We start from the raw sequence: 18,761 nt of genomic DNA, 5'->3' as shown, positions 1-18,761 counted from the left end.
GTAACTCCACTCACTACTTGTAGTTGTATAGTCTGTTAGTAACTCCACTCACTACTTGTAGCTGTATAGTCTGTTAGTAACTCCACTCACTACTTGTAGTTGCAGTCTGTGAGTAACTCCACTCACTACTTGTAGCTGTATAGTCTGTTAGTAACTCCACTCACTACTTGTAGTTGCAGTCTGTTAGTAACTCCCCTCACTACTTGTAGTTGTATAGTCTGTTAGTAACTCCACTCACTACTTGTATAGTCTGTTAGTAACTCCACTCACTACTTGTAGTTGTATAGTCTGTTAGTAACTCCACTCACTACTTGTAGTTGTATAGTCTGTTAGTAACTCCACTCACTACTTGTAGTGTATAGTCTGTTAGTAACTCCACTCACTACTTGTATAGTCTGTTAGTAACTCCACTCACTACTTGTAGTTGCAGTCTGTTAGTAACTCCACTCACTACTTGTAGCTGTATAGTCTGTTAGTAACTCCACTCACTACTTGTAGTGAGTCTGTTAGTAACTCCACTCACTACTTGTATAGTCTGTTAGTAACTCCACTCACTACTTGTAGTTGTATAGTCTGTTAGTAACTCCACTCACTACTTGTAGCTGTATAGTCTGTTAGTAACTCCACTCACTACTTGTATAGTCTGTTAGTAACTCCACTCACTACTTGTAGTTGCAGTCTGTTAGTAACTCCACTCACTACTTGTAGTTGTATAGTCTGTTAGTAACTCCACTCACTACTTGTATAGTCTGTTAGTAACTCCACTCACTACTTGTAGTTGCAGTCTGTTAGTAACTCCACTCACTACTTGTAGTTGTATAGTCTGTTAGTAACTCCCCTCACTACTTGTATAGTCTGTTAGTAACTCCACTCACTACTTGTAGTTGTATAGTCTGTTAGTAACTCCACTCACTACTTGTATAGTCTGTTAGTAACTCCACTCACTACTTGTAGTTGTATAGTCTGTTAGTAACTCCACTCACTACTTGTAGCTGTATAGTCTGTTAGTAACTCCACTCACTACTTGTAGTTGCAGTCTGTTAGTAACTCCACTCACTACTTGTAGCTGTATAGTCTGTTAGTAACTCCACTCACTACTTGTAGTTGCAGTCTGTTAGTAACTCCACTCACTACTTGTAGTTGCAGTCTGTTAGTAACTCCACTCACTACTTGTAGCTGTATAGTCTGTTAGTAACTCCACTCACTACTTGTAGCTGTATAGTCTGTTAGTAACTCAACTCACTACTTGTATAGTCTGTTAGTAACTCCACTCACTACTTGTATAGTCTGTTAGTAACTCCACTCACTACTTGTAGTTGCAGTCTGTTAGTAACTCCACTCACTACTTGTAGTTGTCATAGTCTGTTAGTAACTCCCCTCACTACTTGTAGTTGTATAGTCTGTTAGTAACTCCACTCACTACTTGTATAGTCTGTTAGTTACTCCACTCACTACTTGTAGTTGTATAGTCTGTTAGTAACTCCACTCACTACTTGTAGTTGTATAGTCTGTTAGTAACTCCACTCACTACTTGTAGCTGTATAGTCTGTTAGTAACTCCACTCACTACTTGTATAGTCTGTTAGTAACTCCACTCACTACTTGTATAGTCTGTTAGTAACTCCACTCACTACTTGTAGTTGTATAGTCTGTTAGTAACTCCACTCACTACTTGTAGCTGTATAGTCTGTTAGTAACTCCACTCACTACTTGTATAGTCTGTTAGTAACTCCACTCACTACTTGTAGTTGCAGTCTGTTAGTAACTCCACTCACTACTTGTAGTTGTATAGTCTGTTAGTAACTCCACTCACTACTTGTATAGTCTGTTAGTAACTCCACTCACTACTTGTAGTTGCAGTCTGTTAGTAACTCCACTCACTACTTGTAGTTGTATAGTCTGTTAGTAACTCCCCTCACTACTTGTATAGTCTGTTAGTAACTCCACTCACTACTTGTAGTTGTATAGTCTGTTAGTAACTCCACTCACTACTTGTATAGTCTGTTAGTAACTCCACTCACTACTTGTAGTTGTATAGTCTGTTAGTAACTCCACTCACTACTTGTAGCTGTATAGTCTGTTAGTAACTCCACTCACTACTTGTAGTTGCAGTCTGTGAGTAACTCCACTCACTACTTGTAGCTGTATAGACTGTTAGTAACTCCACTCACTACTTGTAGTTGCAGTCTGTTAGTAACTCCACTCACTACTTGTAGTTGCAGTCTGTTAGTAACTCCACTCACTACTTGTAGCTGTATAGTCTGTTAGTAACTCCACTCACTACTTGTAGCTGTATAGTCTGTTAGTAACTCAACTCACTACTTGTATAGTCTGTTAGTAACTCCACTCACTACTTGTATAGTCTGTTAGTAACTCCACTCACTACTTGTAGTTGCAGTCTGTTAGTAACTCCACTCACTACTTGTAGTTGCAATCTGTTAGTAACTCCACTCACTACTTGTAGTTGTATAGTCTGTTAGTAACTCCCCTCACTACTTGTAGTTGTATAGTCTGTTAGTAACTCCACTCACTACTTGTATAGTCTGTTAGTAACTCCACTCACTACTTGTAGTTGTATAGTCTGTTAGTAACTCCACTCACTACTTGTATAGTCTGTTAGTAACTCCCCTCACTACTTGTATAGTCTGTTAGTAACTCCACTCACTACTTGTATAGTCTGTTAGTAACTCCACTCACTACTTGTAGCTGTATAGTCTGTTAGTAACTCCACTCACTACTTGTATAGTCTGTTAGTAACTCCACTCACTACTTGTATAGTCTGTTAGTAACTCCACTCACTACTTGTAGTTGTATAGTCTGTTATAACTCCACTCACTACTTGTAGCTGTATAGTCTGTTAGTAACTCCACTCACTACTTGTATAGTCTGTTAGTAACTCCACTCACTACTTGTAGTTGTATAGTCTGTTAGTAACTCCACTCACTACTTGTAGCTGTATAGTCTGTTAGTAACTCCACTCACTACTTGTAGTGTATAGTCTGTTAGTAACTCCACTCACTACTTGTAGCTGTATAGTCTGTTAGTAACTCCACTCACTACTTGTAGTTGTATAGTCTGTTAGTAACTCCCCTCACTACCTGTATAGTCTGTTAGTAACTCCACTCACTACTTGTATAGTCTGTTAGTAACTCCACTCACTACTTGTAGTTGTATAGTCTGTTAGTAACTCCCCTCACTACTTGTATAGTCTGTTAGTAACTCCACTCACTACTTGTAGTTGTATAGTCTGTTAGTAACTCCACTCACTACTTGTAGCTGTATAGTCTGTTAGTAACTCCACTCACTACTTGTAGCTGTATAGTCTGTTAGTAACTCCACTCACTACTTGTAGTTGCAGTCTGTTAGTAACTCCACTCACTACTTGTAGCTGTATAGTCTGTTAGTAACTCCACTCACTACTTGTATAGTCTGTTAGTAACTCCACTCACTACTTGTATAGTCTGTTAGTAACTCCACTCACTACTTGTAGTTGTATAGTCTGTTAGTAACTCCACTCACTACTTGTATAGTCTGTTAGTAACTCCACTCACTACTTGTATAGTCTGTTAGTAACTCCACTCACTACTTGTATAGTCTGTTAGTAACTCCACTCACTACTTGTAGTTGTATAGTCTGTTAGTAACTCCACTCACTACTTGTAGCTGTATAGTCTGTTAGTAACTCCACTCACTACTTGTAGTTGCAGTCTGTTAGTAACTCCACTCACTACTTGTAGTTGTATAGTCTGTTAGTAACTCCACTCACTACTTGTAGTGAGTCTGTTAGTAACTCCACTCACTACTTGTATAGTCTGTTAGTAACTCCACTCACTACTTGTAGTTGTATAGTCTGTTAGTAACTCCACTCACTACTTGTATAGTCTGTTAGTAACTCCACTCACTACTTGTAGTTGTATAGTCTGTTAGTAACTCCACTCACTACTTGTAGCTGTATAGTCTGTTAGTAACTCCACTCACTACTTGTATAGTCTGTTAGTAACTCCACTCACTACTTGTAGTTGCAGTCTGTTAGTAACTCCACTCACTACTTGTAGTTGTATAGTCTGTTAGTAACTCCACTCACTACTTGTATAGTCTGTTAGTAACTCCACTCACTACTTGTAGTTGTATAGTCTGTTAGTAACTCCACTCACTACTTGTAGTGTATAGTCTGTTAGTAACTCCACTCACTACTTGTAGTTGAAGTCTGTTAGTAACTCCACTCACTACTTGTAGCTGTATAGTCTGTTAGTAACTCCACTCACTACTTGTAGTTGCAGTCTGTTAGTAACTCCACTCACTACTTGTAGCTGTATAGTCTGTTAGTAACTCCACTCACTACTTGTATAGTCTGTTAGTAACTCCACTCACTACTTGTATAGTCTGTTAGTAACTCCACTCACTACTTGTAGTTGTATAGTCTGTTAGTAACTCCACTCACTACTTGTATAGTCTGTTAGTAACTCCACTCACTACTTGTAGTTGTATAGTCTGTTAGTAACTCCACTCACTACTTGTAGTTGTATAGTCTGTTAGTAACTCCACTCACTACTTGTATAGTCTGTTAGTAACTCCACTCACTACTTGTATAGTCTGTTAGTAACTCCACTCACTACTTGTATAGTCTGTTAGTAACTCCACTCACTACTTGTAGCTGTATAGTCTGTTAGTAACTCCACTCACTACTTGTATAGTCTGTTAGTAACTCCACTCACTACTTGTATAGTCTGTTAGTAACTCCACTCACTACTTGTAGTTGTATAGTCTGTTAGTAACTCCACTCACTACTTGTAGCTGTATAGTCTGTTAGTAACTCCACTCACTACTTGTATAGTCTGTTAGTAACTCCACTCACTACTTGTAGTTGCAGTCTGTTAGTAACTCCACTCACTACTTGTAGTTGTATAGTCTGTTAGTAACTCCACTCACTACTTGTATAGTCTGTTAGTAACTCCACTCACTACTTGTAGTTGCAGTCTGTTAGTAACTCCACTCACTACTTGTAGTTGTATAGTCTGTTAGTAACTCCACTCACTACTTGTATAGTCTGTTAGTAACTCCACTCACTACTTGTAGCTGTATAGTCTGTTAGTAACTCCACTCACTACTTGTATAGTCTGTTAGTAACTCCACTCACTACTTGTAGTTGAGTCTGTTAGTAACTCCACTCACTACTTGTAGTTGTATAGTCTGTTAGTAACTCCACTCACTACTTGTAGTTGTATAGTCTGTTAGTAACTCCACTCACTACTTGTATAGTCTGTTAGTAACTCCACTCACTACTTGTAGTTGCAGTCTGTTAGTAACTCCACTCACTACTTGTAGTTGAGTCTGTTAGTAACTCCACTCACTACTTGTAGCTGTATAGTCTGTTAGTAACTCCACTCACTACTTGTAGTTGCAGTCTGTTAGTAACTCCACTCACTACTTGTAGTTGTTAGTCTGTTAGTAACTCCACTCACTACTTGTATAGTCTGTTAGTAACTCCACTCACTACTTGTAGTTGCAGTCTGTTAGTAACTCCACTCACTACTTGTAGTTGCAGTCTGTTAGTAACTCCACTCACTACTTGTAGTTGTATAGTCTGTTAGTAACTCCACTCACTACTTGTAGCTGTATAGTCTGTTAGTAACTCCACTCACTACTTGTAGTTGTATAGTCTGTTAGTAACTCCACTCACTACTTGTAGCTGTATAGTCTGTTAGTAACTCCACTCACTACTTGTAGTTGCAGTCTGTTAGTAACTCCACTCACTACTTGTAGTTGCAGTCTGTTAGTAACTCCACTCACTACTTGTAGCTGTATAGTCTGTTAGTAACTCCACTCACTACTTGTATAGTCTGTTAGTAACTCCACTCACTACTTGTAGTTGTATAGTCTGTTTGTTTGTGTTGGCTAGCTTAATGTGCTGGTCGTTAGCTAGCTCTCATTCACATGGCTGCTAGGGCATCACAAGGGGCATTTTATTTAACCTTTATTTAACTTGGCAAGTCAGTTAAAGAACAAATTCTTATTTTCAATGACTACCTAGGAACAGTGGGTTAACTGCCTTGTTCAGGGGCAGAACGACAGATTTTATTTACCTTGTCAGCTCAAGGATTTGATTCAGCAACCTTTCGGATACTAGTCCAACGCTCTAACCACTAGTCTACCTGCTGCACTGAAAACTTACAATATTATGTTTTTCTATGTAGTGAGAACACTCAGAAGCAGGAAGTGATGAAAAATAATATTCAGATATATTGTACTTTTCTTAAATGTAGTTTTGTAGTTGACTAAAACAAGCAGACAACAAGAAAATTGCAACAAATGGACAATTTTCTTAACATTTAAACTGCCATTTTTTTAAAAAATAGGTTTTCCATTAAAACGATAAGAAAAAAATCATTAAATTACTCATCAATTCACAATGCAGATTAATGGTCCAATTACCAATGTAGGAACGCTAGGGTCGGGCAATACATTTATATCTACCGCAGTCATACCCTTGAAGATGCCTCGGCTACAACATGTTTGTTTGTCTGTAAGGGTACACTACGACGTTATAAATGCCGACAAGAAACCTTCTCTGGAGATAGTTTGTATCCACCTAATGTCCCACTTCCGCATCCTGCGGTGAAAGGTGGGGATTTGGAGGTGTTTTTCAGACCATGAGACACCAAATCGTTCGTAGTGGCCTATAAACTATTATGACCTCTCTATGGAAAGAAGAGACTCTAACGAACGTTTTGCTTTACAATCTGAAGTCGGTGCAGCCGATCTGCCAACTTCTGTCTGTAGCGTCCTAACAGTTTGAGCTACACACTAATATGAACTTTCTGTGGAAAGGTGAGAAAGGTGAGACTCTCACGAACACGCACATGTCGTTGTTTTGCTCTAGGAACTCCAGTACCAATTGAATTAATGTATGGAAGTCTATATGGAAGTATATATTGAGGCTATTTAGTGAAAAAAATAAGGGGTTAAATATAAACTCAGCAAAAAAAAGAAACGTCCTCTCACTGTCAACTGTGTTTATTTTCATCAAACTGAACATGTGTAAATATTTGAATGAACATAACAAGATTCAACAACTGAGACATAAATTGAACAAGTTCCACAGACATGTGACTAACAGAAGTGGAATAATGTGTCCCTGAACAAAGGGGGGGGGGGGCAAATCAAAAGTAACAGTCAGTATCTGGTGTGGCCACCAGCTGCATTAGGTACTGCAGTGCATCTCCTCCTCATGGACTGCACCAGATTGGACAGTTCTTGCTGTGAGATGTTACCTCACTCTTCCACCAAGGCACCTGCAAGTCCCAGGACATTTCTGGGGGGGGAATGGCCCTAGCCCTCACCCTCCGATCCAACAGGTCTCAGATGTGCTCAATGGGATTGAGATCCGGGCTCTTCGCTGGCCATGGCAGAACACTGACATTCCTGTCTTGCAGGAAATCAAGCACAGAACGAGCAGTATGGCTGGTGGCATTGTCATGCTGGAGGGTCATGTCAGGATAAGCCTGCAGGAAGGGTACCACATGAGGGAGGAGGATGTCTTCCCTGTAACGCACAACGTTGAGATTGCCTGCAATAACAACAAGCTCAGTCCGATGATGCTGTGACACACCGCCCCAGATCATAACGGACCCTCCACCTCCAAATTGATCCCGCTCCAGAGTACAGGCCTCGGTGTAACGCTCATTCCTTCAACGATAAACGCAAATCCGACCATCAGCATCGGTGGGTTTGTGCCCATAGGCGACGTTGTTGCCGCTGATGTTTGGTGAGGACCTGCCTTACAACAGGCCTAAAAGCCTTCAGTCCAGCCTCTCAGCCTATTGCGGACAGTCTGATCACTGATGGAGGGATTGTGCATTCTTGGTGTAACTTGGGCAGTTGTTGTTGCCATCCTGTACCTGTCCAGCAGGTGTGATGTTCTGATGTACCGGTCCTGTGCAGGTGTTGTTACACGTGGTCTGCCACTGCAAGGACGATCAGCTGTCCGTCCTGTCTCCCTGTAGCGCTGTCTTAGGCGTCTCACAGTACGGACATTGCAATTTATTGCCCTGACCACATCTGCAGTCCTCATGCATCCTTGCAGCATGCCTAAGGCACGTTCACACAGATGAGCAGGGACCCTGGGCATCTTTCTTTTGGTGTGTTTCAGAGTCAGTAGAAAGCACTCTTTAGTGTCCTAAGTTTTCATAACTGTGACCTTAATTGCCTACCGTCTGTAAGCTGTTAGTGTCTTAACGACCGTTCTACAGGTGGGGTCCTGAAAAAGAGACGTTTCTTTTTTTGCTGAGTTTATGTTAAAAAAATTTAAAAAAACGTTTCCTGATCTTACATTTCTCAGATATAGGAAAGACACTTCAGACCAAACTTCCTTTAGATTTTTTATGGAGGGACTGTCTGTTGTTCCATCTGGTGAATCTGTTATTCAGTGTGTTTGTATGGATTAACGTTAAGGATCCCAATTGTTTTTAAACGCTTTAACGTTCACACACTATGACACATCTTTCCGATTGCAGGAATGATTATTGAAGACATGTTTTCTAGTTCTGGTTATTTAATTACTAAACTAACAAGGCACAGGACGCGAGGAGTATCTCATTTAGATTATCCCATGGAAATGAGAACAAACTGTATTTCTAGCTGAGGAAAGGAGAGGGGATTATCGCAGTGAGTTCAGGAGAGGTGATTATCGCAGTGAGTTCAGGAGAGGTGATTATCACAGTGAGTTCAGGAGAGGTGATTATCGCAGTGAGTTCAGGAGAGGTGATTATCACAGTGAGTTCAGGAGAGGTGATTATCGCAGTGAGTTCAGGAGAGGTGATTATCGCAGTGAGTTCAGGAGAGGTGATTATCACAGTGACGAGTTGGCAGGAGAGGTGATTATCACAGTGAGTTCAGGAGAGGTGATTATCACAGTGACGAGTTGGCAGGAGAGGTGATTATCACAGCATGTCAAGAGGGTGATTGGGAGTTTGTGGAATTGGCAGGATCCTTCAAAACAGACTAGATTGGCAGAAGGGTAAGAGCTATGAAGTTATTTGGGAGTCCAATGCGCTTTTATCTTGGTGGGGTGAGAGGTTTTAGTATGGGATGGATTGTAAATTAGTTAGCAGTCTTGTACAGTAAACAGAAAGTCCTCAGGCTGTCTGTTTACTGTCCGTCTGTTAGGTTAGGTATGTTAGTGACATAGTTTTGGGAGTCCAATGTGCTTTTATCTTGGTGGCGCGAGAGGTTTTAGTATGGGGTGGATTGGTCTTGGTGTTAGGGTCTCGGTGGGGATAAGTAATGTAGACCCACCTTAAAGGACAGCTTGGTCTCGGTGGGGTTAAGTAATGTAGACCCACCTTAAAGGACAGCTTGGTCTCGGTGGGGTTAAGTAATGTAGACCCACCTTAAAGGACAGCTTGGTCTCGGTGGGGTTAAGTAATGTAGACCCACCTTAAAGGACAGCTTGGTCTCGGTGGGGATAAGTAATGTAGACCCACCTTAAAGGACAGCTTGGTCTCGGTGGGGATAAGTAATGTAGACCCACCTTAAAGGACAGCTTGGTCTTGGTGGGGTTAAGTAATGTAGACCCACCTTAAAGGACAGCTTGGTCTCGGTGGGGATAAGTAATGTAGACCCACCTTAAAGGACGGCTTGGTCTCGGTGGGGATAAGTAATGTAGACCCACCTTAAAGGACAGCTTGGTCTTGCTCTCTGGTTGTCTCCAGATGATAAAGGTGAGGAGAACACACACCATGAAGATGACGGTCAGAGCTACGATGTTCCACACTGCAAATCCACCCTGTACTGACAGTATACTGAATACCAGGATCAGAAGGCCTATAGGGGGAGGAGGAGGAGAGGGGTGGAAGAGGGGAGGGGAGGGAGGAGGAGGAGAGGGAGGAGGAGGAGAGGGAGGAGGAGGAGAGGGAGAGGAGGAGAGGGAGAGGGGAGGAGGAGAGGAAGAGGGGAGGAGAGGAGGGGGAGGAGGGGAGGAGAAGGGAGGAAAGGGGAAGGGGAGGAAGAGGGGAGGAGAGGAGGAGGAGGAGGAGGAGGGAGGAGAGGAGGGGAGGGCAGAAAAGGAGGAGAGGGGAGGTCAGGCAATGGATGACAGAGGAGAGATAGAGAGGGATGAGAAGGGAGGAGACGATGGAGAAGGATGGGAGATGAGGAGAGGTGTGTGTGTGTGTGTGTGTGTGTGTGTGTGTGTGTGTGTGTGTGTGTGTGTGTGTGTGTGTGTGGTGTGTGTGTGTGTGTGTGTGTGTGTGTGTGTGTGTGTGTGAGAGAGTATATGTCTCTGTGTAGCTTATCTGTAGTCTTCCTGTCCCTCCCCCCCCTTTACCCATGAGGCTGACAGTGATGTTGACAGTGAAGCCGGACAGGGCTGATGGTTCGGTGTTGACAGGGAACAGGACAGTCTTCAGGCTGAAGTGCTCCTTCACACCAGGCAGGATGCCCATACTGGGGGCGGAGATACCGTCGCTCAGCTCCATCTCCTCCACGGTACTGGCCATCTGATAGGCCGAGGAGCTGGGATGCTCTGGTTGGTACCTGGAACAGAGAGGGGTTTTAGATGTGTTTCCCAAATGGCACCCTTCTTCCTGTTTCCCAAATGGCACCCTTCTTCCTGTGTCCCAAATGGCACCCTTCTTCCTGTGTCCCAAATGTCACCCTTCTTCCTGTTTCCCAAATGGCACCCTTCTTCCTGTGTCCCAAATGGCACCCTTCTTACTGTGTCCCAAATGTCACCCTTCTTCCTGTGTCCCAAATGTCACCCATCTTCCTGTGTCCCAAATGTCACCCTTCTTCCTGTGTCCCAAATGGAGCCCTTTTTTCATATTGCAGTGTTTCTCAACCCCTCTCCAGATGTTTCACAATTTTGTTGTAGCTCTGAACTGTCAAAGTTTTGATGATGTTTCATTGTCAAATTGAATCAGGTGTGCTAGTTCTGGAAAATATTCAATACATGGAACAGCTGGGGGGTCCCAGAGGAAAAGTTGGACAACCACTGTCCTATTGTACTTCTGCTGTTAGTTCTCCTAACCTGCTCCTAACGTGCTGTGTTAGTTCTCCTAACCTGCTGTGTTAGTTCTCCTAACCTGCTGTGGTAGTTCTCCTAACCTGCTGTGGTAGTTCTCCTAACGTGCTGTGTTAGTTCTCCTAACCTGCTGTGTTAGTTCTCCTAACCTGCTGTGTTAGTTCTCCTAACCTGCTGTGGTAGTTCTCCTAACCTGCTGTGGTAGTTCTCCTAACCTGCTGTGTTAGTTCTCCTAACCTGCTGTGGTAGTTCTCCTAACCTGCTGTGGTAGTTCTCCTAACCTGCTGTGTTAATGTATCCTAACCTGCTGTGTTAGTTCTCCTAACCTGCTGCGTTAGTTCTCCTAACCTGCTGTGTTAATGTATCCTAACCTGCTGTGTTAGTTCTCCTAACCTGCTGTGTTAGTTCTCCTAACCTGCTGTGTTAATGTATCCTAACCTGCTGTGTTAGTTCTCCTAACCTGCTGTGTTAGTTCTCCTAACCTGCTGTGGTAGTTCTCCTAACCTGCTGTGTTAGTTCTCCTAACCTGCTGTGTTAGTTCTCCTAACCTGCTGCGTTAGTTCTCCTAACCTGCTGTGTTAGTTCTCCTAACTTGCTGTGTTAATGTATCCTAACCTGCTACTAACCTGCTGTGTTAGTTCTCCTAACCTGCTGTGTTAGTTCTCCTAACCTGCTGTGTTAGTTCTCCTAACCTGCTGCATTATTTCTCCTAACCTGCTGCATTAGTTCTCCTAACCTGCTGTGTTAGTTCTCCTAACCTGTTGTGTTAATGTATCCTAACCTGCTGTGGTAGTTCTCCTAACCTGCTGTGTTAGTTCTCCGAACCTGCTGCATTAGTTCTCCTAACCTGCTGTGTTAGTTCTCCTAACCTGCTGTGTTAGTTCTCCGAACCTGCTGCGTTAGTTCTCCTAACCTGCTGTGGTAGTTCTCCTAACCTGCTGTGTTAGTTCTCCGAACCTGCTGCGTTAGTTCTCCTAACCTGCTGTGTTAGTTCTCCTAACCTGCTGTGTTAGTTCTCCGAACCTGCTGCGTTAGTTCTCCTAACCTGCTGTGGTAGTTCTCCTAACCTGCTGTGTTAGTTCTCCGAACCTGCTGCGTTAGTTCTCCTAACCTGCTGTGTTAGTTCTCCTAACCTGCTGTGTTAATGTATCCTAAGCTGCTGTGTTAGTTCTCCTAACCTGCTGTGTTAATGTATCCTAACCTGCTGCGTTAATGTATCCTAACTTGCTGTGTTAGTTCTCCTAACCTGCTGTGTTAATGTATCCTAAGCTGCTGTGTTAGTTCTCCTAACCTGCTGTGTTAATGTATCCTAACCTGCTGCGTTAATGTATCCTAACTTGCTGTGTTAATGTATCCTAACCTGCTGTGTTAATGTATCCTAACCTGCTGTGTTAGTTCTCCTAACCTGCTGCGTTAGTTCTCCTAACCTGCTGCGTTAGTTCTCCTAACCTGCTGTGTTAGTTCTCCTAACCTGCTGTGTTAGTTCTCCTAACCTGCTGTGTTAATGTATCCTAACCTGCTGTGTTAGTTCTCCTAACCTGCTGTGTTAGTTCTCCTAACCTGCTGTGTTAGTTCTCCTAACCTGCTGCGTTAGTTCTCCTAACCTGCTGTGTTAGTTCTCCTAACCTGCTGTGTTAATGTATCCTAACTTGCTGTGTTAATGTATCCTAACCTGCTGTGGTAGTTCTCCTAACCTGCTGTGTTAGTTCTCCTAACCTGCTGTGGTAGTTCTCCTAACCTGCTGCGTTAGTTCTCCTAACCTGCTGTGGTAGTTCTCCTAACCTGCTGTGTTAGATCTCCGAACCTGCTGCGTTAGTTCTCCTAACCTGCTGTGTTAGTTCTCCTAACCTGCTGTGTTAATGTATCCTAAGCTGCTGTGTTAGTTCTCCTAACCTGCTGTGTTAATGTATCCTAACCTGCTGCGTTAATGTATCCTAACTTGCAGTGTTAATGTATCCTAACCTGCTGTGTTAATGTATCCTAAGCTGCTGCGTTAATGTATCCTAACTTGCTGTGTTAATGTATCCTAACTTGCTGTGTTAATGTATCCTAACTTGCTGTGTTAATGTATCACTAACCTGCTGTGTTAATTCTCCTAACCTGCTGTGTTAGTTCTCCTAACCTGCTGTGTTAGATGTATCCTAACCTGCTGTGTTAGTTCTCCTAACCTGCTGCATTAGTTCTCCTAACCTGCTGTGTTAGTTCTCCTAACTTGCTGTGTTAGTTCTCCTAACCTGCTGCGTTAGTTCTCCTAACCTGCTGTGTTAGTTCTCCTAACCTGCTGTGGTAGTTCTCCTAACCTGCTGTGTTAATGTATCCTAACCTGCTGTGTTAGTTCTCCTAACCTGCTGTGTTAGATCAGGGTTCAGGATACTAACCTGAGTACTAGAATGCAGGCTGCCACCAGGGTTCAGGGTTCAGGATACTAACCTGAGTACTAGAATGCAGGCTGCCACCAGGGGGTTCAGGGTTCAGGATATTAACCTGAGTACTAGAATGCAGGCTGTCACCAGGGTTCAGGGTTCAGGATACTAACCTGAGTACTAGAATGCAGGCTGCCACCAGGGTTCAGGGTTCAGGATACTAACCTGAGTACTAGAACGCAGGCTGCCACCAGGGTTCAGGATACTAACCTGAGTACTAGAATGCAGGCTGCCACCAGGGTTCAGGCTACTAACTTGAGTACTAGAATGCAGGCTGCCACCAGGGTTCAGGGTTTAGGGTACTAACCTGAGTACTAGAATGCAGGCTGCCACAAGGGTTCAGGGTTCAGGATACTAACCTGAGTACTAGAATGCAGGCTGTCACCAGGGTTCAGGGTTCAGGGTTAAAGATACTAGCCTGAGTACTAGAATGCAGGCTGCCACCAGGGTTCAGGGTTCAGGGTACTAACCTGAGTACTAGAATGCAGGCTGCCACCAGGGTTCAGGGTTCAGGATACTAACCTGAGTACTAGAATGCAGGCTGCCACCTTGGTTCAGGGTTTAGGGTACTAACCTGAGTACTAGAATGCAGGATGCCACCAGGGTTCAGGGTTCAGGATACTAACCTGAGTACTAGAACGCAGGCTGCCACCAGGGTTCATGGTTCAGGATACTAACCTGAGTACTAGAATGCAGGCTGCCACCTGGGTTCACGGTTTAGGGTACTAACCCGAGTACTAGAATGCAGGCTGCCACCAGGGTTCAGGGTTCAGGATACTAACCTGAGTACTAGAATGCAGGCTGCCACCAGGGTTCAGGATACTAACCTGAGTACTAGAATGCAGGCTGCCACCAGGGTTCAGGGTTCAGGGTACTAACCTGAGTACTAGAATGCAGGCTGCCACCAGGGTTCAGGATTCAGGATACTAACCTGAGTACTAGAATGCAGGCTGCCACCAGGGTTCAGGATTCAGGATACTAACCTGAGTACTAGAATGCAGGCTGCCACCAGGGTTCAGGGTTCAGGACACTAACCTGAGTACTAGAATGCAGGCTGCCACCAGTGTTCAGGGTTCAGGGTTCAGGATACTTACCTGAGTAATAGAATGCAGGCTGCCACCAGGGTTCAGGGTTCTGGATACTAACCTGAGTACTAGAATGCAGGCTGCCACCAGGGTTCAGGGTTCAGGATACTAACCTGAGTACTAGAATGCAGGCTGCCACCGGGGTTTAGGGTTCAGGGTACTAACCTGAGTACTAGAATGCAGGCTGCCACCAGTGTTCAGGGTTCAGGGTTCAGGGTTCAGGATACTAACCTGAGTACCAGAACGCAGGCTGCCACCAGGGTACAGGGTTCAGGATACTAACCTGAGTACTAGAATGCAGGCTGCCACCAGGGTTCAGGGTTCAGGGTACTAACCTGAGTACTAGAATGCAGGCTGCCACCAGGGTTCAGGGTTCAGGATACTAACCTGAGTACTAGAACGCATGCTGCCACCAGGGTTCAGGGTTCAGGATATTAACCTGAGTACTAGAATGCAGGCTGTCACCAGGGTTCAGGGTTCAGGATACTAACCTGAGTACTAGAATGCAGGCTTCCACCAGGGTTCAGGGTTCAGGATACTAACCTGAGTACTAGAATGCAGGCTGCCACCAGGGTTCAGGGTTCAGGATATTAACCTGAGTACTAGAATGCAGGCTGCCACCAGGGTTCAGGATACTAACCTGAGTACTAGAATGCAGGCTGCCACCAGGGTTCCGGGTTCAGGATACTAACCTGAGTACTAGAACGCAGGCTGCCACCAGGGTTCAGGGTTCAGGGTACTAACCTGAGTACTAGAATGCAGGCTGCCACCAGGGTTCAGGGTTCAGGATACTAACCTGAGTACTAGAATGCAGGCTGCCACCAGGCTTCAGGGTTCAGGATACTAACCTGAGTACTAGAATGCAGGCTGCCACCAGGGTTCAGGATACTAACCTGAGTACTAGAATGCAGGCTGCCACCAGGGTTCAGGGTTCAGGGTTCAGGGTACTAACCTGAGTACTAGAACGCAGGCTGCCACCAGGGTGTTGGGTTTAGGGTATAGGGTTTAGGGTATAGGGTTTAGGGTATAGGGTATAGGGTTTAGGGTTTAGGGTACTAACCTGAGTACCAGAACGCATGCTGCCACCAGGGTGTTGGGTTTAGGGTATAGGGTTTAGGGTATAGGGTTTAGGGTATAGTGTGTAGGGTTCAGGGTGTAGGGTTTAGGGTGTAGGGTTCAGGGTGTAGGGTTTAGGGTGTAGGGTTTAGGGTACTAACCTGAGTACCAGAACGCATGCTGCCACCAGGGTGTAGGGTTTAGGGTATAGGGTTTAGGGTGTAGGGTTTAGGGTGTAGGGTTTAGGGTGTAGGGTTTAGGGTGTAGGGTTCAGGGTGTAGGGTTTAGGGTGTAGGGTTTAGGGTACTAACCTGAGTACCAGAACGCATGCTGCCACCAGGGTGTAGGGTTTAGGGTATAGGGTTTAGGGTTTAGGGTTCAGGGTGTAGGGTTTAGGGTGTAGGGTTTAGGGTGTAGGGTTTAGGGTGTAGGGTTCAGGGTGTAGGGTTTAGGGTACTAACCTGAGTACTAGAACGCATGCTGCCACCAGGGTGTAGGGTTTAGGGTTTAGGGTTTAGGGTATAGGGTTTAGGGTTTAGGGTTCAGGGTGTAGGGTTTAGGGTGTAGGGTTTAGGGTGTAGGGTTTAGGGTGTAGGGTTCAGGGTGTAGGGTTTAGGGTACTAACCTGAGTACTAGAACGCATGCTGCCACCAGGGTGTAGGCCAGTAGAGTTCCTATAGACATCAGATCGACCAGGTCCTTCAGGTCAAACAGAAAGGCCATGATAGCTGAGGGAGAGAGAGACAGGCCATGATAGCTGGGGGAGAGATAGACAGGCCATGATAGCTGGGGGAGAGACAGACAGGCCATGATAGCTGGGGGAGAGACAGACAGGCCATGATAGCTGAGGGAGAGAAAGACAGGCCATGATAGCTGGGGGAGAGACAGAAAGGCCATGATAGCTGGGGGAGAGACAGACAGGCCATGATAGCTGGGGGAGAGACAGAAAGGTCATGATAGCTGGGGGAGAGACAGACAGGCCATGATAGCTGGGGTGAGAAAGGCCATGATAGCTGGGGGAGAGACAGACAGGCCATGATAGCTGGGGGAGAGACAGAAAGGCCATGATAGCTGAGGTTAGAGACAGACAGGCCATGATAGCTGGGGGGAGAGATAGACAGGCCATGATAGCTGGGGGAGAGACAGACAGGCCATGATAGCTGGAGGAGAGATAGACAGGCCATGATAGCTGGGGGAGAGACAGACAGGCCATGATAGCTGGAGGAGAGATAGACAGGCCATGATAGCTGGGGGAGAGACAGAAAGGCCAAATGTTTGATCCACTCATTAATGTAAATTATAATTCATTCTTTCCTCTCTCTACTCTCTCTCTCCTCGCCCTTCTGCCTCTCCTCTTCTCCCTTCTCTCTACTCTTTCCCTCCTCTCTTCTTCTCTCTCTCCTCTCTCTCCTTTGTACTTTATCTCCTCTCTCACCTCTCTCCTCTTTACTTTCCCTCTTCTCTACTCTCTCACCTCTCTCCTCTCTCCCCACTCTCCTCGCTTAGCGAGACTATATTATTCAATGAATTCATATTATTCAATTATTGCACCCACACTGCTCGCGCGCCAACGAGCGTCTGCGTTGCCAAGGGATAAAATAGAAGTCAGTTCTATTTCTGACGCAGATCGCGCTGCAAGTCCTGCCTCTTCCATCTCCTCATTGGTCTATAGAAGCAGGTACCCACGTGCCATCTGCTCATTGGTTATACCCACGTGGGTGACTGAAAGACGAACGAGGTCAGTGGCGGTAATGCACCTAATTTATGAAAGTTGCCAATCGCAATATAAAGTCAAGAGAAGAAAAAGCCTGGAAGGAGGAGAGATGACTAGAAACGATTTGGTTGACCGTTACTGTGTGGATTAATTGGCGGAGTAGAGGACCTTGTGCATTTCAGGTAAAATAACAACTCAATGTTTATATCCCAGGACAAATTAGCTAGCAACAGCAAGCTATCTAAATAGGACAAAAATTTGCTAGCAAGTGCAAGCTAGCTAGCTAAATTGCCATAAATGTTTAATGCTATTCAACCTGTCCCCAAATTAATGTAATTGGTTCACAGTTTGTTTTGATATTTTAAGCTGCGTGTCGTGATCGCGTTTGGTGTTTGGGTACAAAATACATTTATGCACGATGACGCAAGATGGCGCAAGATGGCGCAAGATGGCGCACGCGCAGCCGGTTTGGGTTCCGTGTAACTCCTCTATCTCCTATATCTCATCTAACTTCTCTCTCACCTCTATCTCCTCTGTCTCCCCTGTCTCCTCTCTCACCTCTCTCAATCTCCTCAATCTCCTCTCTCTCTCATCTCTCTCCTCTCACCCCTCTCTCTGTCTACTCGCTCTCTTTTCCCTACTCTCTCTCCTCTCCTCTCCTGCCTCTCCCTCTTTCTACTCTCTCTTTTCTCCCTACTCTCTCTCCTCTCCTCTCCTGCCTCTCCCACTTTCTACACTCTCTCCTCGCTTCCTCTCTCTCCTCTCCCTACTCTTTCTTCTCTCTCTCCTTTCTCTCCTAACTCCTCTCTCTACTCTCTCTCTCTCCTCTCCCTACTCTCTCTCCTCTCTCTCCTCTCCCTACTCTTTCTACTCTCTCTCTCCACTATTTTCATTCTTATACTTGACAATAGTTGTCAGATAAGTAAATATCACTGGGCTGAGACTTTTGAAAGAGTGACTACATTACTACGAAATGATGATGTGTGGTTCAAACACAGTACCGAAAGCAAACAGAACTGCTTGGCCATGTCATCCACAGAGCTGGGTCCAATCTGACGTACTGTACTGTAGGTCCTCAGGTGACTAACTGGGTCACAGCACTCTGAACACCAGGTTTATTTATTATGTATTTATTAACTTTAACCTCTTCAAGGAGATGACAGCTAGGTAATCACAGCTCACAGCTAGGTAAACACAGCTAGGTAATCACAGCTAGGTAATCACAGCTAGGTAAACACAGCTAGGTAAACACAGCTAGGTAAACACAGCTAGGTAAACACAGCTAGGTAATCACAGCTAGGTAAACACAGCTAGGTAATCACAGCTAGGAAATCACAGCTAGATAATCACAGCTAGGTAATCACAGCTAGGTAATCACAGCTAGGTAATCACAGCTCACAGCTAGGTAATCACAGCTAGGAAATCACAGCTAGGAAATCACAGCTCACAGCTAGGTAAACACAGG

At 44.7% G+C, this 18,761-nt stretch overlaps 1 protein-coding gene across 1 annotated transcript in view; it reads right to left on the bottom strand.

The window, feature by feature from the left end:
• LOC106604047 (high affinity cationic amino acid transporter 1) overlaps positions 1-18,761 on the bottom strand; it is a 94,185-nt gene that overhangs the window by 8,763 nt on the left and 66,661 nt on the right. Inside the window, exons 9-11 of the mRNA XM_082974833.1 lie at positions 16,208-16,310; positions 10,323-10,531; positions 9,669-9,820 (exon numbers count right to left, since the gene is read on the bottom strand). Coding sequence (XP_082830959.1) covers positions 9,669-9,820; positions 10,323-10,531; positions 16,208-16,310 — 464 coding nt within the window. The remainder of the gene's footprint in view (positions 1-9,668; positions 9,821-10,322; positions 10,532-16,207; positions 16,311-18,761) is intronic.

The sequence above is a fragment of the Salmo salar genome, chromosome 04, assembly GCF_965601325.2.
Source record: "Salmo salar chromosome 04, fSalSal1, whole genome shotgun sequence".
Lineage (NCBI taxonomy): Eukaryota > Metazoa > Chordata > Actinopteri > Salmoniformes > Salmonidae > Salmo > Salmo salar.
Note: the sequence above shows the minus strand (reverse complement) of the source record. Positions and strands in the feature narration are given on the sequence as shown.